Source organism: Bos indicus x Bos taurus, chromosome 4, assembly GCF_003369695.1.
Source record: "Bos indicus x Bos taurus breed Angus x Brahman F1 hybrid chromosome 4, Bos_hybrid_MaternalHap_v2.0, whole genome shotgun sequence".
NCBI lineage: Eukaryota > Metazoa > Chordata > Mammalia > Artiodactyla > Bovidae > Bos > Bos indicus x Bos taurus.
In genome coordinates, this window is record NC_040079.1 from 103793712 (window position 1) to 103815175 (window position 21464).

The window sequence follows — 21464 nt, forward strand, 5'->3', positions numbered from 1 at the left end:
AGCCTTCTTCACAGTCCAACTCTCACATCCATACATGACCTGACTCAAGTGTGTTCCTTTTTATGGCTAAAATTCCATTGTTTATACATATCACAACTTCTTTATCCATTCATCTGTTGATGGACATCTAGGTTGCTTTCATGTCCGACTATTGTAAATATAAGCAAAGGGGTTTTAAAGAAATAAGACAACAAATGCAAACTCTGTGAACAGGGACTGTGCCTTATGCTATCTTTCAGGGAATAGATATGCATGAATGAGTTCATTTACTCTCCACCATCTTATGAGGAAAGAAGGGCAGGTACCTTCCTCCTAATCGTTAAAGGAGGATGCTGATAAACAGATGTTAAGTGACTTGCTGAGAGTGGTGGACAGCATCAGCTCGAGGGAGGTGTACAGGGAGACAGGGTCCAGTGTGGCCCTTCTCCTGCGTGAACATTAGGCAGCTTGTCTTTATGCTCAGCAGGAACCATGACTAAGTTCAGAACAAGTAGACTCAATCCTGGCCGACTCTCCTGAGCCAACCACTGAGTGATGAGGAATCTCTTAGGTCACTTTGATCTGAATCAGTCCATTCTCATACTACCATCTATTTTTTCTATCAGAAAAAATTGCTTTACTCAATATTATTTACACACACTATTGCCAGTAGTTGCCACATGTTTGCCATTCACTACTGGCTAGGCTCTCTGCTAAGCAGTTGACATATAATAGCTCCTTTAATTCTTATCTCAACACTATCTCAAACATCATGCCCATTTCAAAGATAAGAAAACGGAGGTTCAATGAGGTCATGTAACTTGTCCAACATCAAGGAATTAAAGCTAGAGCTACTAAATTTCATGGTTCGTAAACGTGTCTTCCTCACTATATTTACTAGCTATTCTATGATGTGAGTAATCAGCTGATGATGCAGACACGTTTTTAATACTCTGAGTGTATTTCTAGACACTTTTATTTCTTAAAGAAAACAGATGCCTCTCTGAATAATGGAGACTGAAGAAAAGGGAGGAAATTCACTTGTTGGGAGGCATGTTCCATCGAAACTAATGTGATAAAAAAAGGGAGAAAGATAAAAATGTATCACATTCATGAATAGAGAGACATGAAACTGAATTAACTGGGACTACTGACTGCACCAATAAAGGGATGAATCTAATGAAAACAGCCAGCAGGACTCCTAAAATTCACTCACCGTTCACATTCTAGAGATCCTATGTTATCTCATTTTCCGACTCTCTTGACCCCATGGACTGTAGCCCGCCAGGCTCCTCTGTCTATGGGATTCTCCATAGACAAGAATACTGGAGTGGGTTGCCATTTCCTTCTCCTATCTCATTTTAGGTAATAATATTTCTCACCTTTTCAGAAAAAAACTGCTTGCTCCACCTAGTTCCTTAGGCTACAGCAGTGTTTCTCAACCTTTTTTTTTTTTTTCATTATTGCTCCCTCAACAAGAAGAAAATAATTTAAATACTCCTTTATAGAGAAATTAAATACTTGGATAAGATCTGTTGGGTAGGGCTGAGTTTTAATATCTAAGACATTTTTGCACTGTTGAAAATGTTTGGGTTATAAAGCTACTTGAACCTTTCTCCATCATAAATACGTGCTATGACTTCCAAACTGCAAGGGATTATGTCTAAATAACAAGCACTCAGGAAATGCATGTGGATGGTTGGCAAAGCATTTCATGGGTGTCTCATTAACTCAGTGTACAGCAAGTTAGTCCACTTGATCTATAGCTCCTGTTAACTATAAGGCCATTTGTTCAATGGCACAGGCTGTTCAGATGGTGGCCAAGAGGAATATAAATTCAGGTGTCTGGATTGAAATCTCAGCTCCACCACTTCTCAGCAACGAGACTTCATATTTTTTTTAATTAATTAATTAATTTATTTGGCTGTGGTGGGCCTTAGTTGCGGCATGTAGGATCTAATTCCCTGATCAAGGAAAAAACTCAGGCCTCCTACATTAGAAGGGCAGAGTCTTAGCCACGGGCCACTAGGGAGGTCCCAGCAATGAGATTCTGGCCAATCATCTAACCCAGTGGTCCTCAATTAGGGACAATGCCTGGAGATATTTTTGATCATCACAACTGGGGGCGGGGTGCAGGGTGGAAGACCACTGTTATCTGATGGGTAGAGGCAAGGGATGGGGCTTAGCATCTCATCAAGTACATACCAGCCCCTCACAACGGAGAACTATCCCGTCCAAAATGTCAACGGTCAGGTTTTTTTCCAGCAGACGAAACTCTGCCTTAACCTCTCTGGTGCTCATTTTTGTCATTGTGCCAGATGGTGTTCTTTCCTTAACAGACATTGCCAATCCATCTCCTTGTTGCCTCCTGGAGGAGGCCCGCATGCTCTGTTGTGTCTGAGTCTTTGTGACCCCCAGGTACTATATAGCCCTCGGGGCTCCTCTGTTCATGGGACTGCCCAGGCAAGAATACTGGGCTGGGTTGCCATTTCCTCCTCCAGGGGATCTTTCTGACTCAGGGATCGAACCCACATCTTCTGCATTGGCAGGCCAGTTCTTTACCACTGAGCCATCTGGGAAGCCCAGCAGAAGAGGCTGGAAACCCTAATCACTTATTTAGCCAGGCTTCCTGGCCTTGCATCTAAGGACAGCCTGGGGGCACAGTTCTGCTTAGTCAGGTACAGTGGAAATGTATTAGAGGTATAAGAAAAACTTCTGTTTTTTTCCTGATACAAGAAAAAGATTAGACAGGTGTCATCCCCTTCTTATCCACTTCCTACCTCAAACACAGAAGCAATATGTAGAGTTGTAGCCATTTTCTTGCTATCATCAGGAAAAGGCAAGAGACTCAAAGAGGGGATGGCCTCGCTATCATTGAGGCCGTGAACCAATGCTGTATCTCCTCCTGTACTTCTTGTTTTGTCAGAATATATCACTCACATTTGTTTAAACATTCCTGTTATATTCAGATTTAAAATGAGGCTAATAATAGGATTTTTTCCACTAATTTTTATTGAGGGGCTTTCCTTATGGCTCAGACAGTAAAGAATTTGCCTGCAATGCAGAAGACCCGGGTATGATCCCTGGGTTGGGAAGATCCCCTGGAGAAGGGAATGGCACCCCACTCCAGTATTCTTGCCTGGAGAATCCCATGGAAAGAGGAGCCTGGTGGGCTACAGTCCATGGGGTCACAAAGAGTCGGACATGACTGAGCAACAAACTTTAATAACAAGGTTTTGCCCACTAACTTTTATTGAGGTAAAATATATAATAAAATATGTTGTTTTAACCATCTTAAGTGTACGATGGAGTGGCATCAGTTACATTCACCATGTTGTGCAACTGTCACCACATCTAGTTACAGTTTTGATCAACACCCCAGACAAAAACTCTGCTCACTAAGCAAGAACTGCCAGCCACCTTCTCCCCAGCCTCAAATCACTGCTAACCTCGAAGCCACTTACTGTTTTTATGAATGAATCTATTCTAGACAGTTCATATAAGTGTAATAGTGCAATATTGTTCCACAAGGCTCATTTCACCTCAGATAAGGTTTACAACGTTCATTCATGTTGTAGCAGATATCAGCACTTCGTTCCTTTTCATGGCTGAATGATATTCTAATGTTTTCATCATTTTGTTCATCCATCCACCTGTTGACAGGAGCCTAAGTTGTTTCCATCTTTTGGCAATGATAAGGTTTTAAAAGATTCAATAAAATAATATACCTAAAGCACTTAGAACAGTGCTTTATACCTAAGAAGAACTTAGCAAATGTAAGCTAAAATTATATCTGCTATTACCATACACCATCAGGTTACATCCACCCTGTCAACTGTCTTTTTCCCAAGGAGGAATGGACAAGTATGTATGTGCACTGGCATAAAACAATGATCAGAACCTACTGTACAATTCAAAGCAAATGATACTCTCATGGATCTGTGACCATGTGCAGGTGTGATGGACAACAACCCACTTTCATTGATCCATTCATCCTTCCATTGTTGCTGTTATTCAGTCGATCAGTCATGTCCAACTCTTTGCAACCCAATAGACTGCAGCACACCAGGCTTCACTGTCCACCATCTCCTGGAGCTTGCTCAAACTTATGTGCATTGAGTCAGTGATGCCATTCAACCATCTCATCCTCTGTTGTCCCCTTTTCCTCCTGTCTTCAATCTTTCCCAGCATCAGGGTCTTTTCTAATGAGTCATCTCTTTGCATCAGGTGGCCAAAGTATTGGAGTTTCAGCATCAATCCTTCCAATGAATATTCAGGATTGATTTCCTTTAGGATTAACTGGTTTGATCTCCTTGCAGTCCAAGGGACTCTCAAGAGTCTTCTCCAACACCACAATTCAAAAGCATCGGTTCTTTGGTGTTCAACTTTACTTATAGTCCAACTCTCACATCCATCCAGTGCTAACTGGAAAAAATACAGCTTTGACTATACAGACCTTTTTGGCAAAGTAATGTCTCTGCTTTTTAATATGCTGGCTAGGTTTGTCATAGCTTTTCTTCCAAGGAGCAAGCCTCTTTTAATTTCATGGCTGCAGTCATATATTTGTCCATTCAGAATTTACTGAGCATCTGTTACAGGAGAAATTCTATGCTTCAAACCTAAGCTGAAGTGACGCATAATTGATTTATTTAAAAATACAAAGGAGAAAAAGAGGTGCTTAATGAACATTTCTGGTAATGATAGAATAGTTCTACACTCAATCATGAGCTTCAAAAACGTCTCTAGGACTGGAATGTGTTATTTCTCCGGAGTTATCAATGAAATAGACACCTGCCTTATGAAGTCCTCATCCTGCTAAATACATTTTTTAATGGATTTTATAAATATTGTTGACTTGCATCCTTTGCACCTAATGTCTCATTTGAGAAGGTACAAAACAAAAACTCCATATAGTTACTGTCATGGGTGGTACCAGGGAGAGTGCTATTTCTTAAGTGAGAAAAACAAATTTCTGTCTCCAAGTAACATGGATAGGTAGGGAGTAGAGATGTGTGCAGAGCAGGCCAATGTTTTAGCTGGTGGGAGATATAGTTTGGGAAGAGGATCTGGGGTCGGGAGGGGGCTTATACTGAGGAGCACGTGAAAACGAGGAGGAGGAAAAAGTGCGGAGGAAGAAATGACAATAAATCTGATGATGGTGGTGATAGCAGATCTTACTTGGGCACAGCAGACTTTTTGGGTGAGTGTGGATGGTTGACACTTAAGATGAACTACTGGAATGTTGGGAGTGAGGCATTCAAGGAGCTCCTACTGTGTGTAATGTGTCCTATAAAGTGATTATCAGCCCTGGTGTAATTTACAATGTATTTAAGAGAGTCAAGATTAACCCCCACAATATCATCAGAAAGCAAGTGGAAGAAATAGAAAATCAGAATGCCATTGAGGTTCTGAGATGTATGTGAACTCCATGCATAGAGAACTTTCAGGAGGGGGCTAGAAACTGAGCTGCACTGAGTAGTTGTTTTTTTTTCTTATTTTAATTTTTTATTTTATATTGGCATATAGCTGATGAACAGACTTGTGATAGTTTCAGGTCAACAGCAAAGGGAATCGGCCTTACATATACATGGATGCATTCTCCCCTCCCATTCAGGCTGCCACATAATACTGAGCAGAGTTCCCTGTGCTGTACAATAGGTCCTTATTAGTTATCCATTTTAAAGATAGCAGGACCTCCCAAACTCCCTATCTCTTCCTCTCATCTCCAACTGAACCATGAGTTTGTTCTCTATGTGTGTGAGTCTGTTTCTGCTTTGTAAGTAAGTTCATTAGTATCGTTTCTTTTTAGATTCCGAGTATCAGGGATGTCATGATACTGCTCCTCTGTCTAGCCTTCACTCACGATGATGCTCTCTAGGCCCACCCATGTTGCTGCAAACGGCATTATCAGTGGGTGGCATGCTTACAGGCAGAGGAGAAGATGGAAAGGGAACAGCATCGATAGAGGACCGACAGGGCACTGGAAAGGAGGTGGGGCTGAACAGGCAGTGAGGAGGGAGGTCGGCCTGGTTGGACCGCACAGGAAATGAGGCTCAGTGGGACAGTGGGGCCCAGGAGGACAGCGGCAGTAAGAAACTGGTAACTGTTAGGTCCCTCACGAGATCCAGGGGCCTCCCCGGTGGCTCAGACAGTAAAGAATCTGCCTGCAATGCCGAAGACACAGGAGACGTGGGTTTGATCCCTGAGTTGGGAAGATCCCCTGGAGGAGGGCATGGCAACCCACTCCGGTACTCTTGCCTGGAGAACCCCCATGGACAGAGGAGCCTGGTGGGCTACAATCTGTAGAGTTGCAAAGAGTCAAAACTGAGCGACTAAACACAGCACGAGAGAACACAGCTTCCTCTCTGCGTGCGGGACACTCATTCCGTTCCACTACCCCCTCCCCTGCCTACTTCTCTCATATCTTGTTGTGTTTCATCTTACACACTCTAGGCAAAGGGAAAAATATTAAAAAAAAAAATAGCTCCCACCAAATTTTCCTGGGTTCCTCTAAATAACTCCCACACACCCTCCCAGTCCCGTCTTTCCAGGAGTTTCATTTAAATTGGCTTACCTACCCGGCATTTGCTGATGACCTAAGCTGTCACTGGCTCTTGAGGAGATACTGCGATTGCTGTCAGCTATGCCACATTCTGGAATGAAAGCGGTAGCCTTCCAGCCTCTTCTGTCTTTTGTTCTGTCAAGTGCTGGGTACACTTCTTGCACTTGGTTCCTAACAAGTGTGACAAAGCAGGCCTGGGCTGAGGGATCTGGCATCAGATCCACAACAAAGGCAGCAAGCCCAGCAGTCTCCAACCTGTAGGGTGGAGAGACTGCCCTGGGAAATGAGGCTCTTATCACAATCGACGTGAAAAAAGAAATTGTGCCTCCAGTGTATCTCCATGAACACTCGAAAACCCAAATGGAAATAACCTACACCCAGGAGACTAGTGCTTTGCTTAATCAGGGTTTTATTCCTACAGTCACTCTCCAATAGGTGTACATTGCTAAGCATAGAAACTTAAAGTCACATAAAATGACTATGGTGGTAAACCTCAGATGAGCAGAGAGAGTTTCGGGAGATAGTCTTTCAATTAGAGGGAAAAAAGAAACTGTTGACCCTTGATATTCATTTAACACAATGTTTTAGTCAAGAATAGGAAGGTAATAAAGATTAAGGACTTTGTTTCAGATTGAATTTGGGAGACTATTTTTGCCCAAAAGCTTGTCTAATGGAAGATTTTATTACTTCTTGATGTTAAAGTATTTGCAAGTTGTTATTTAGACAATAGAAACATAGAATTGTGTTAACCAACATAACAGGGATTTTTGCCTTTTGCTTTTTATAAACTAAATGTAAGTTTTAAGAGATTGGCTACTGTTATTTTCTCCATCTGTTGAAAATGATGTATGTCTTTATCTTTGCATCTAGGGAGAAGGGAGTATCCATAAAAATGAGGAACTTTAGAGATTGTAATAATTAATGTGGTGACCAAACTGGTTAGAAATGTAATTGATTAATAATGTATAGTCATTATAATGCATTATAGAAATTAAGGTGAATTTATGCAGTAAACTGGCTACCAAGTGAATGGACCAGTTAAAGAATATTTTAGAATCTGTTTTGATTACATGAAAAATCAACATGATGGTCTTTCCTCAGATAATTATTTGTTTCTCCTCAAAAGTAAAATGAGCTTGTCCTTCCAGAATGTGGAAGGGTTAATATTTCCAAAGTCTAAATATTCCAAAGTCAGTGAGGTTAGGTTACATAAAAACAAAATGCCACAACCCATTAAAAAAGCAGGCATTCAATTTTTATGGTGTATGTTTAAATCTACACAGATCTATGATTTAAGAAGAGCCATGTAATTTAATTAGCAGTAATCAATGTTGATTTAATAGAAGACAGAAGAAAGTTCCAGCTCTGTGTACATTAAGGAAAACTGAAATATAAAACCCAAGTTATGACAGATGGATTTACAGTCACTTAAACTCCCCAGATTTAATCTAAAGACTTAACACTGTCTGAAAAAGGTGATAATAAACACAAAAAATTCTTTTGGTATTTATTACATTTTGTATCCAATACTAAGAAGTATTAGTACTCCTGATACAGCTAACCAAACCAAAGGTAGATTTCTACTTTCAAAAAATTTAAGAGCTAAATTATGTAGGATACAAGATAAATTTAGGGCCATTAATAAATTTAGCATGTTCTAGTACAAACATCTAGAAGGATGCTTAAAGGCTTCCAAAAAGACACTCAAAGGCAAATTCTACCGTAGATGAAAAATATCATACATTTCCTTGGATTAATGGTGATTCCATCATGTGTCCATTCAGCCAACTTGTTCTGAGCACGCACACTATGGCAGCAGCATGGTAACCATGGTAGCACATGTATGTTAGGGTCCACTCACAGAGCTGTGCAGTGGACAAGTGAGGAAACAATTACAATACTGTGGGTCAAGGGCCTTGAAAGAAGCGCACACAGGAGCGTATACTGTGTATACGACCCACGGCAGGACCGTGTCAGGAAATCCAGTCCCGCTTAGGAAGAATAAGGAAAGGCTCCCAGAGGAGGTGCTACTTGAGTGAAACCTTGTAACAACATTTATCACAGGTTGGGTCACTTGAGATCATGGAATGAATACTTTCTGCACGGTGCATACTTTAAAAAATGTCTTCTGGTCCTCCATTTCAGTGTGCTTTTCAAGGACAGGTTCTTTTTTTAACACATTTTGTGAGCCCTCTTGTGCTTCTTTCTGGTGTTTTCTGAAGCTGACCACTAGTGACTAATGAAAAAGGTACGAATGCATTGTTGCTGCATGAGTGTAATGTGATGTGGTCTGGCACTTAACAGATACTCTTGTGAATGTTCACAAAAAGCCTCCTCTGTGACAAAGTGCTTTCAGTGAGTCTCACCAGTGGTTTTACATCTGCAGAGCATTGAGGGTTGGGCTGACTTTTGAGAGGATTGAAACTGCTTGATCTTGTGATCCTAAATTTCATATCCTCTATATTCCATAAAGCATCCCCGAAGAGATGTTTTTGACTGGAAAACAAACAACAAAACAAGAAGAAGAAGGAAGGTCAGGGCGGTACAAGCAAAAAAGAAGGAAATGCAAGGATGGTGAGAGAAGGTAGGGCATGCTTGGGGACAGGGCATCGCTTACCAGGGCAAGAACGCAGAGGCCCTGAGTGAGAATAGCATTAGGTGAGGCTGGAAAGGCAGGGTTGGTTTCAGGAACCTGGAATTAATCAACAGTGATAAATTGCCACTAGGGAATTGAGGTAAGGCCTTTGGCAGGTTGGAGGTGGCTCTTGTATGAATCAGCTCTCTGGAAGTTCTAAACAGGGATAGGAAATCAGATTAATCAGAGGGTCAGTGAAAGACTAGAAAGAAGTGGAGGCACAACTACTCTCTCAAGAAGCTGGACACTAAAGAGAAGGAAAAGGAGTTTATAGCTGGAGGTGGAGGGGAGAGATCTGAACATGTTTATAGGAAGAGGGAAGAGCTGGCTGAGTAGGAAATGTGAGACAGACACTGACGAGTCCCAAAAGAACGTGTACTACTGTTTCTAGAAAACTGTTTTCCCCTAAAAGCTGGTCGTTTCAAATATCCAAGTGTGCTCAATGGAAAACATATGAAAAAGGAAACCATTCTGAAGAACAGGTCAGACAGGATTAATAAACTCTGTGTCATGAACACACACAAACATAACCAAAAGCACACAAGGGAGAGTAGGCTGCCAGACAAAACCTCCAGTGCGAATCCACAGCACCAAAATACACTGTGTTGTCTAGAATCAGGCCTCACTCATCAAGAGGACATACACAGTTATTATGGGCAGAGGAAAACACAACCAGGAAAACACGGAGAGTACCCGAAACAGACAAAAGGCACAATTTGTAGACGCTTGGTAAACTAAGCATTACTTTCAGCTGTGTAAACACAGCATGATAATTTGGGGAACTTACTGGGGCCTGAAAAATGACAAAAGTTTTGAAATTCTATTCCTTTGCTTTTGGGAAGTCTCCCGTACAGATAATGTGGTGATTTATTATACTGGTTGACTCAACCATTCAACAAATGCTGATCGAGGATGTGTTTATGTGCTAAGCATAGACTGAAGGAGCATCAAGAAGAGCGCATAGGTTCTTAAGGAAAATGGGGGTGGTGGCTGTGCTTGGAAAAAGCATATTCAACTGACCTGCTGTTTTTGGAATACAAAATACACAATAAAACCTGTTAAACATTTTCGTGGCTGGTGAAATACTTAGAAGACAGTATGGAAAACACTGTAGGGCACATTGGTCTTAAAAGATGGAGAACCCCTGGCCTTAGCATACAAGCATTTCTCTTTAGAAAAGACTCAGTAAGATGAAATCTGAAGATTCATTCCTCCTCCATTAAATTCAGTGTCTAAATACAAGCTCCGAAGCAGGCAAACCAAGGAGAAAGTGTATGTTTAATTATGGAAATACAGTTATAAATGCTCTTGACTATTAGCTCTTCATAGTTCTTACCAGTTTAGTTCCCTTCTCTTAATTATCCATTTCTACCACTGCCCAAATCTTCAGGGTTCAGTTCAGTTTAGTTGCTCAGTCGTGTCTGACTCTTTGCGACCCCATGAATTGCAGCATGCCAGGCCTCCCTGTCCATCACTAACTCCCGGAGTTCACTCAAACTCACGTCCATCAAGTTGGTGATGCCATCCAGCCATCTCATCCTCTGTCGTCCCCTTCTCCTCCTGCCCCCAACCCCTCCCAGCATCAAAGTCTTTTCCAGTGAGTCAACTCTTTGCACGAGGTGGCCAAAGTACTGGAGTTTCAGCTTCAGCATCATTCCTTCCAATTAACACCCAAGACTGATCTCCTTTAGAATGGACTGGTTGAATCTCCTTGCAGTCCAAGGGACTCTCAAGAGTCTTCTCCAACACCACAGTTCAAAAGCATCAATTCTTCTGTGCTCAGCTTTCTTCACAGTCCAACTCTCACATCCATACATGACCACTGGAAAAACCATAGCCTTGACTAGACGGACCTTTGTTGGCAAAGTAAGGTCTCTGCTTTTGAATATGCTATCTAGGTTGGTCATAACTTTCCTTCCAAGGAGTAAGCATCTTTTAATTTCATGGCTGCAGTCACCATCTGTAGTGATTTTGGAACCCAGAAAAATAAAGTCTGACACTGTTTCCACTGTTTCCCCATCTATTTCCCATGAAGTGACGGGACCAGATGCCATGATCTTCGTTTTCTGAATGTTGAGCTTTAAGCCAACTTTTTCACTCTCCTCTTTCACTTTCATCAAGAGGCTCTTTAGTTTGTCTTCACTTTCTGCCATAAGGGTGGTGTCATCTGCATATCTGAGGTTATTGATATTTCTCCCAGCAATCTTGATTCCAGCTTGTGCTTCTTCCAGCCCAGCGTTTCTCATGATGTACTCTGCATATAAGTTCAATAAGCAGGGTGACAATATACAGCCTTGACGTATTCCTTTTCCTATTTGGAACCAGTCTGTTGTTCCATGTCCAGTTCTAACTGTTGCTTCCTGACCTGCGTACAGGTTTCTCAAGAGACAGGTCAGGTGGTTTGGTATGCCTGTTTCGTTCAGAATTTTCCACAGTTTATTGTGATCCACACAAAGGCTTTGGTATAGTCCATAAAGCAGAAATAGATGTTTTTCTGGAACTCTCTTGCTTTTTCGATGAGCCAATGGATGTTGGCAATTTGATCTCTGGTTCCTCTGCCGTTTCTAAAACCAGCTTGAACATCTGGAAATTCACAGTTCATGTATTGCTGAAGCCTGGCTTGGAGAATTTTGAGCATTACTTTACTAGTGTGTGAGATGAGTGCAATCTTTAGGGTTAGGACCTCAAATACCTAAGACAGAAACTTCTAGATTTGCCTCAGAAACAGGAGCAAGGGGAAGAGGAGAACTTAGTTTTACAGCTTTAAGTGTGTTAAGTGATGGGTACAGTTCATGCTGTGTGAAATTAAACCTAGATACAGTCTGTCCCAGATTCAAAAACACATTGATGAGTACAAATTCTCATGAAGATCCAGAACAAGGATGGCAGGGGATATAGGAAGAAAATAAATATTTAGGTTCTGTGTTTGCCTGTTGGTGTTTCTGCATCCATTTCTGGTTTTTTTTGGCTCCAGAGAAGACCTATTCAAAAGACTAAGCCAGCAATGCCACACACAGCCTGTGTGTGTATGGCCTAACCTGTAGGTGTAAGAACTCGGCTTTGTTTCGCCCTTGTTCTTGCACAAAAGCTTCTTCTTTGTTAGTTTCCCAACTCTTCCTTGCCATAATGCAGAAATACATTAATTTTGAAACAAACAAAAAAAAATCATGTGCCTTTTGGAAAGCAAAATGAACACACACACTTACAAACATACATGTGCATAGTGAAGCTGACATTACTCCGCTACTTCTTCCATGTGTCTGAGAGTTATAGCCAACACCTGTGGCCACACAAGGGCAGGCTTGGCAGCTGCAGAACCCAGATGTCAGACACTGGATTGTAGGTCCCTGGCAGCAGTCCTAAGTGGGAGGCCGTCTCCTTAACTGACCTCTGAAATGGTCTATTGTCTGTCTCTCTCTCTGGCCTGGGTGGTAACTAACAAGCTGTCTGTGGGCCTGGGTCAGAGTTAACGTGCTGATGGGTTGTTCTGGATGCAATTATCCTTGGCCTTACCTTTGATTATAAGGAATTTATTTCCTTTGTGGGGGTGAAAATTGGGACTGAGCAAATTCTTGACAAGGAACTATATTCAGCTTTCTTCCAAGGACAAATAAGACGCTCTTTTGCTTTGATTGATATTTTTCCTCGGAGAAATTGGATGAGATTAACCTTGTTTTAGCACACAGTGTTTTGATTAAGCAGAAGTAAAAATAAGAGTTTCTTGGGCACCTCCTCCCTCTCATAAAAGACTGAGTTTCCTTATACTGTTTCTTAAAATTACTTCCCAAAGGTTGAAAATGAACCATTTCTTTAGAAACTTAAGGAGCTATAACTTGTCTTTGCTGTGACTAAAACAAACAGACAAAAAATGGTATCTACTATAGAGAAGAGCTCATGAATTCTCTTGGCTCTATAAAGAGGAAAATGGTTACACTATAACCTTGCCTCCACATCACTTGCGGAAGAAGGTCATTATGTGTAAGATGCAATCGTCATGGGAATGAGGTGGGGAAAAGCCAAGTATCTTAGAGGGCTCCACTCACAAGGCAACACTTACAGCCTTCAGGGAATGTCGAGGGTGAACATGGAGTCATGGCAAGTGCAGGAGAAACACATCTGATATTTATAGGAAGATGAAGTCTGGGGAAATTATAGAACATATTATCACACCCAACGTCAAATAGTATTCATCAGCACCATGAAAAATGTTCCAACTTATCTTTATTAACTTTTATAAAAATGTAAACATGTCTCTTGGTCACCATTGATTTGTATTTGGGGGGGGAAGGGATTGAATACTCTTGAGTTCCAACATAAAAAACAAAGTGATGGAGAAATAAATAGGAGAGAAGAGACATTTATCTCATAAGCAAGAACTCCAAATAACTTATGTGGTTACTCACCCCACAAGGAGGTGAAGCTTATTACTTCCCTGTCCCGTGAGTGTGGGCTGTGCTTTGTGATTTAACTCCAAAGAGTAGAGTGTGAAAAGAATAGGGAGAGAGTTACTTTGCAGTGGAGAAAACTGGCGCACACACCTGGGCCAGATGATAATGGTTAACATCAGGCTGTCATGTGGAGCGTATGCATCCTTGATATGACATGATCTCATCAAAGGGCACTTCACCTTTGCAGTCTTCCTCCCAAAGCCCATAACCACAGTCTCACCATTTGAAAATATTAGATTAAATCCCCATTGAGGCACATTCCACAAAACACCTGACCAGTACTCCACAGAACTGTCATGGCCACTGTAAACAAGAAATGTCTGAGAAGCTGTCACAGCCTAAAGGAGGCTAAGGAGACATGATAATTAATGTAATGGGTTACACTGGATAGAATGCTGGAAGGGCAAAAAAACATTAGAAGAAATCAAGTCTGAGTAGAGTGTGGACTTTAGTTAATAGTAATATCTCAATAATTTAGTTATAGCAAATGTATCATACTAATGTAAGATGTTCAAAATAGTGAAACCCGGATAAGAGGGATATAAGAATTCTGCATTATTTATGTAGCTTTTTAATGAATCTGTAAATACAACATTTCTTTAAAAATGATTAACACGGGACTACATTGACTAGCATGGCTAGTAGCAGAGTTCCAATGCATCAATCATTACATCATTTTCTCTTTTTCACCCCACCTGTATGGGGTGCCACTGAACTATATGGCATAAAGAGTCATCTTCCTGACACATACGGGTTTTCTGTGTTTCAGACCAATGTGTAAATGGCGTCAAACCTATTCTGAGAATTTTAGGTTTTCCAGTAATATTTAGGTCGTGCCCTTAGTAACATGACACAGATACTCAAAAGATAAATCCACAATCCCATATTTCTCAGCAGCTCTACAGGTGTAACATCGTTCAACCATGTATCCAATACACTGCATGCGAATGTTATTAATGACATTATTATGAAAACGTATTCACCTCTGAAGGTAACATATTGTTAGACTATGCTGTTCATTTGTCAGTTCTTATCATGAGAGGTAAGAGGGTAGGCTCCTTATGCCAGTTTTAGAACATGAATGAGATTATCTCTTTGCTACTCCATTCTGTACTTTAGAATGAAAATAAATCAGGTCTCTAGGAGTTTTAGAAGGCATTTCATTCTGTTTTCTTTCTATTCTTTTCTCCTGACTTTGAAAGACTGAAATTGCATCAGCCAAATAGTTACTATTATAAGATGTTATAAGGGAGTATTTTTTGTTTTTGTTTTTTGGGATGGTTAGCATTTTTTTTAGCAATGTAGTGTTTTTTAATTTTCATTTTATATTGGAGAACAGTTGATTAACAATGTTGTGTTAGTTTCAGGTATATAGCAAAGTGATTCAGTTACACATGTATCTATTCATTTCAAATTCTTTTCCCATCTGGGTTACTGAATATTGAGTAGATTCCCTGTGCTGTACAGTAGGTCCTTATTATCTGTCTTATACATAGTGGTGTATGCATGCGGACCCCGGTTTCCCACTTATCCCTCTCCCATTCCCTCCTGGTAACTGTAAATTTGTTGTCAACATATGCAACTCTCTTTCTGTTTCGTAGGTCAGTTGATGTGTACATTTGTCTTTAGATTCTACATGTAAGTGATAGCACACGTTTGTCTTTCTCTGTCTTCACTTAATATGCTAATCTCTAGGTCCATCCATGTACTACAATGGCATTAGTTCATTCTTTTTGAAACAGCTGAGTGATATTCCATTACACACCACACACCCAGACCCACACACACACAACCTTAGCAGTTCCTCTGTTGATGGACATTTAGCTTGCTTCCATGCTCTGGCTGTTGTAAATGGTGCTGCTATGAACATTGGGGTACATGTATCTTTTTGAATTAGTTTTCCATTTATACTGTTCTCAATTTATCATTTTACTTTGATAAAGAGAAAAAAAGTAGTATCCATGAATGTTTACGTAAAAAACTATTTGTGTTTCTAGAAATGTTAACCAAAAAATGCTCTCTTGTTAACATTTAATGGTACAGTTTTAAAAGTTCAATCACAATTTAACCACATTAATTAATTGGTCAGAATCACCTCTCTAAAGAATGCAAATGTCAGTAAAGAAGCTGAAAAAGAAATATGAAACTTCCTGAATATATTTTAGGGTTAAAAATTCAGTAAAATTGCTTGTACATTCTGTATCAACAGTATTTTATAATGATTACTTATATTGAGAAAAGGGGCCATGATGCTTGATAAAGAGAGGAATAAAGAAAATGTTCCCTGTGGAAGTCGTAACTAAGGAATTACAGAAGAGTCAGCCAACCTATTTTAGCAATGTTTTCCTTAGTGAGGTATTTAATAGAAAAAAATAATGGGGTGGGAAGGCTCTACAATAAATGTAGGTAGCTATTTTTATATTATACTTTAAGCAGGTCAGTTAGTATGTATTTTGCATTTTATCAGACTGCTGAGTGTGTGTGGTTAGTAATAAGAATTATAAGAGCTCTGTTTCCAGAACTCCTATGTCGTGTTCAAGCTTTCTGTTGTTAGGCATTTAACATACCCCACCTAAAACCCTACCACAATCCTGTAAAGTGCATACCATTATTATTTATAACAGGAGAAAGAACTAAGGACTCTAGAAATTAGGGGACTAACTCCAAATCTCACAGCCTGTTTAAGTATAAATCATTACAACCTCTGGCTGCCTCAAATATACCAGAGCATACAAACTTTGTTATAATTCATATCAAAACTATTAACACTATTCAAGTAAATATTTATCACTAATGAGGTGACTTAAATCACTTCACCTTTCTAGGCTTCAAGTTTCTCTTGGGTAAAATGAAGTTGGATAGTTGATTTATATAGAGAGTAAGAAAATTAAAATGGCCATGTTTACAATGTTTTGTTAAAAACAGGACAGTAACACTGGCCTTTACTGAATTTTGTGATGATGGAGATCTACCTTGAGCTGTCCATGTGATTTCTCCCAAATCTCTGTAGTCTTAAGGATCTAGGACTAGTCATTTTACCTGTATATCAGAGGAAATTTCATTTTTCTCTGCACTACAAAAACTGTGTACTTAAATCTTGGCCTCTCAAAGAATCAGTAATTTGCACTCAGATATGAATAACACAAAGAAAACCATTATTTCTGGATCTGAAAATAGTAAAAAAAAAAAAGTATCAGTTTTTTATAATTCATGTTTATTTATCTTTTATAGACAAATTAAAATACTAATAAGATTAAACATGGTAGACATACATATAAATGAAATGTATAAGTACTTCAGACAAAACTTAACACATATCAAACTGATGACTTGCTTACATTTGGTGTTAAGGTATATTTACATGAATAATTGAAAAAAATGTTTTCACAAAAACTGCTATAAAATGTTCACATTTGTCTTAGTAATAAATTAGATTTCCTAGACTGATGTTTTATGAAAACTATGTAAAGATCTGATTTAATCATTCACCTCATATGGTATCATTATTTGTAAATAAAGCATATTTTTGTCAATATAAATGTACGTTTAACTCTTAAATCATGTAACAGTTTATCAAGACCATGCCACATTTATTAAACAAACATGCATGCCACATTAAAACTTAATTCATGTATTATTATGCACAGTGTTTAGTTTTGCTATGGCACTCTATCTTCATGAAAAATATAAGATTTGGCACAGAATCAATAAATTGTATTGCCACTAATCAGAACAAATGTAATTTAAATTTTCTCTGGCATAGAAAATACTCTCACATCTCTTCCCTTTATAGTTTACGGACCAATGGCAGTTTTCTATGTCAGTCAGAACTGTGTTGTGGGCAACAGATGTCTAAATAAGGGCTTTATCAGCAATAATACGTATCATCACAAGCTCCTTTTCTCTGGGAGGCAGAGAGGTTGGAAAGGAATGCGGGTCTCTTCATAAACCAGAAATACAGGAGGTAAGGAGGGAAAATGCCAACTGAGCCAGAAGCAGAGAATGTTCTTGTAAAGCTGGTGAGAGAGCAAACCATGAAGTAGCAAAAAATAAAGACAGGAACCTGGGTCTCCATCGAGGTGAAGACTGCCATGGGCTTAAGGAGAATCTGTCATTCAAAAGAAACAGTATCCAGAGCATTCTTCATACAGCATTCTTGTCTCAGCAAACTACTATTGCTTTCTAGGAAAAGTTGTAAATTTCCACATCAATGTCTAAATTAAGACTGAAGACATTAAGCTAACTAGCAACTTTTTTTTTTTTGTCTGAATTCATTCATAAACACAGTGGAAGGAGAAAGAGGATAACATTAAGTTTTCCTCCAAACCAGAGAAGTCACACTCTAAGTAGAGATTTCAGAGTTGTGCCAAAAAAAAAAAAAAAAAAAAGCCTCAGTTCTTTTTCACAGTTTTTCTAAGATACATGTGAGGTGCTATATTTTGAGAGACTGGTTGACAAAATCTTTCAAAAAACCTTGATAAATTAATCTTTGTATTTATTACTAGGGGGAAAGGAAGTAGATCTTAAGTTTAATTTTTATACAAATATGCTTTATTCTAAAAAAATAGAGCAATGAATATATTATTATCTGCTTCATGATCTTTGCTTTCTGAGGACCTTTAAGGGCCTTTACAAAAAATATCAGACAAGTTAAATAAAATCGTCAAACTTTTGTTTCAAAGCTTGTTAAGGTGCACACAGACATAACGATTATGAACCATAGAGTACTGAGTTTTCAAGAGTGAAATCATACCAAAACCTTGATAAGTTTTCGCTGACATCATAGGAGAGTAAGTGGTCGGGAAGGTCACTGATGGTGCCCTGCACGGCCAGCACGTGTGGGGCCAAGGTGAAGGGCACGTCGCTCAGGAGCTCGGCCATTAGTGAGCTGTTCTCCAGGGTCTGGCCTGCCTTAGTTTCCGTCTCAGGCCCTGCCACAGTCACACTGGATGAGTTTTCTTTGCCAGTCTAAAAATACATATATATGTAAGTCATTTTGATCTTACAGACTTTGAGGTTCTATGGCATTAATATAGCAAAATGTGGCATTAACATCTCAAGGTGATTGAGAAATGCAGAGTATATAAATAGTCCCAGGCTGCCATTGTTTACTTGCTCAGTCCTGTCTACCTCTTTGCGACCCTATGGACTACAGCCTGTCAGGCTCCTCTGTCCATGGGATTCTCCAGGCAAGAGTACTGCAGTGGGTTGCCATTGCCTTCTCGCTAGGATCTTCCCAACCCAGGGATTGAAGCCCCGTTTCCTATAGCTCTCCTACATTGGCAGGCAGGTTCTTTACCGCTGAGCCACCAGGGAAGCCCATTCTCAGATTAGAACGCCGCTCTTTACTTACTTGAGAAACACATCCATCTATATATCTCTAGGTGTTAAAATGAATCCGAAGCCCAGCCTTACTCAGATGAACCACCCACAAGCCAGCCCCTCAGATACAGACGCGCACTCTTGCTGTTTCCCTAGCCCAGATCACGTCCACAAAGTCTCTCTCGCTGCTTTTCCAAGTCTGACGTCAACTTTCAGGCTCCACAGGATCTCCAGCTTCTTTCTGAAATCTTCTATCAACACAGCCAAAGTGACCTTGCCTGCTTCAGCACGGTTACAGGGCAGCTTGCCCGGGACAGTATTTGGTGTTTCCTTTACGTGTCTTTGGGGTTAAGACATAAGCACAATAAAATGCAACTAGCAAAGAGAATCTAGGGTCCCTGGGGGCACACAATCCATTGTACCCATCTCTGTATTCTCTGCCTTTCATACGTTCCTGCTTTACCCTCATGTGTACTTGGGAACTGACTTCTAACACGCACCGAACCAGTGACTGATAAGCTGCCTATGATGGAACTAAAATGCTATGTTATTATGAGAATAAGAAGAAGAATTGATATATTTTGTTTGATTTATTTAAAATTGGTGTCTCTTACAGAAGTTTACCAAAAGACCTGCAGCACGAGTTCACAGTAGCACTCGGCGCAAGCCCTGGGCTGGTGCAGTGAGCTGGCACCCGTTCACCAGTAGCAGCATGGACGAGGAACAGAAGTAGATTACAGCAATGAGAATGAAGAGCCTCCCACTACAAGCAGCTGACCCCTAACCAAACCAGGTCAGGCAAAAATTTACTCCCCATTTCGCAAGGTCTCATGCAGAATCAAACTCCTGAGCCTTTACAAGGCCCACGGTGATCTGGCCACAGGCATCTCCCTGACACTTAGCCTGGCTGGTCTGTCCTTGTTCGGACTCCTCTAGTCCCTCTGTTCTTGCCATGGCTCTTGCACAGTCAGCCCATTTCTGCCTCAGGCTGGACCCTGCAGACCCTTCTCCCGGATACACATGGGGCTCCTTCCTCCAATCCTTCCCAGTGCGGGCCCAAACGTCACCTTCTCAATGAGGCCTTTCCTGGCTGTCCCATGAGCCCACACCTCATCCCCTCCAGCATTCTCCGCCCGCCTCTCCTGCTTCTGCCCTCTTGGCACCTGGTGATATATTCTGTACTTTATTCTGATTATCATCCCTCAGAAGCGTAAGCAGTTTTTTCCTGTAATGTTCACCACTGTATCCCAAATGCCAGATTCAGTGTCTAGTGCTCAGTAAATATTTGGTGAATAAAAGAGAGTGGTCAAGACTTTTGCCTGAGGAGGCCTTATACTATAATGGCTATAAATGCTGATAAATTCCTCTTTCTTAAGTCTAGAAACAAATGATTTTCTGTGTAAGAAATAACAATTTTATAAAACTTTTTATGCAAGTGCAAACTACAGAAAGGAGTACATCTTAAGTGTATAGCTGGTACATTTTAACCAGTGAAATACTAGAACCCAGATAAATAGAAATGGCCCTCGTGGCGTTCTCTTTCATTCGCAGTCAACTGCCTACCCCCTCAGTCACCATCCCGACTTCTTACTGTATAGACTGTTCACCTATTTTTTACGTTTTAAATAAAGGTAACCATACAGTATAAACTCTGTTTGTGGCTTTTTTTATCCAGTGTTGTATTATGAGATTCATTTATATTGTTTTATGGGCTTACCTGGTGGCTCAGAGGTTAAAGTGTCTGCCTCCAATGAGGGAGACTGGGGTTCGATCCCTGGGTAAGGAAGATCCCCTGGAGAAAGAACCCACTCCAGTATTCTTGCCTGGAGAATCCCATGGATGGAGAAGCCTGGTAGGCTACAGTCCACGGGGTCGCAAAGAGTCAGACACGACTCAGCGACTTCACTATACACTATATGTGGGATTATAATATTTTTTTAAGAAGAGATACTCTGGCATCTTAAGAGAACTGTTTTGTTGCCATGTTGATAGCAGGCAGTGAGGGGTATAGGGGTTGGGGAAGGAAGTAGGAAGACCAGCTGGGAAAGAGAGATGATAGTGATGTAGATTAGGGCTGTGATAGTAAAAGCGAGAGAAAGCGGTTTTGGAGAGACCTAAAGGCTAAAGTCAGGAGGATGTGCTGATGGAATAGATGGTGGACTGTGACAGAAAAGTGGAGTCAAGGGTGAAGCCCAAGTGGACAGACATTTAAGTGGTGCGGTTAGAAGGCAGGGGGGTGTGAGTCAAGCCTGGAGCTGGTGTGATCTGGTGGAGAAAGGCAGCTTGGTATGTATTTAGGAGACAGTAGCAGGAGAGAAAGTGAAGACCAATACAAGGATAGGCTACTTTCTAAATATTATGCTGCAAATGGGAAAAGAGACATGGCCAGTAGCTGGAAAGGAAAGCAGGGTCAAGACAACTTTCTCCTGATTTTTCTTTCTGTTCTGGAAGTTGGGAGCAATAATGGTAGTTTATATGCTGAAGAGAAGAGGCCCCTAAGAAAGGAAACTCCGTGGAG

At 40.5% G+C, this 21464-nt stretch overlaps 1 protein-coding gene and 1 long non-coding RNA gene across 3 annotated transcripts in view; one reads left to right on the forward strand and one right to left on the reverse strand.

Moving 5' to 3' along the window:
* Positions 1-19789, forward strand: part of LOC113891692 — a 106439-nt gene extending 86650 nt beyond the window's left edge. Inside the window, exon 2 of the long non-coding RNA XR_003510856.1 lies at positions 19563-19789. This is a non-coding gene — a long non-coding RNA (uncharacterized LOC113891692). The remainder of the gene's footprint in view (positions 1-19562) is intronic.
* The window catches only part of UMAD1 (UBAP1-MVB12-associated (UMA) domain containing 1), a 254614-nt gene continuing 249967 nt past the window's right edge, over positions 16818-21464 (reverse strand). For both annotated transcript variants that reach the window (XM_027540075.1, XM_027540076.1), the window contains one exon: positions 16818-18592. In XM_027540075.1, the coding sequence (XP_027395876.1) occupies positions 18335-18592 (258 nt within the window). In that variant the 3' untranslated portion in view covers positions 16818-18334. The remainder of the gene's footprint in view (positions 18593-21464) is intronic.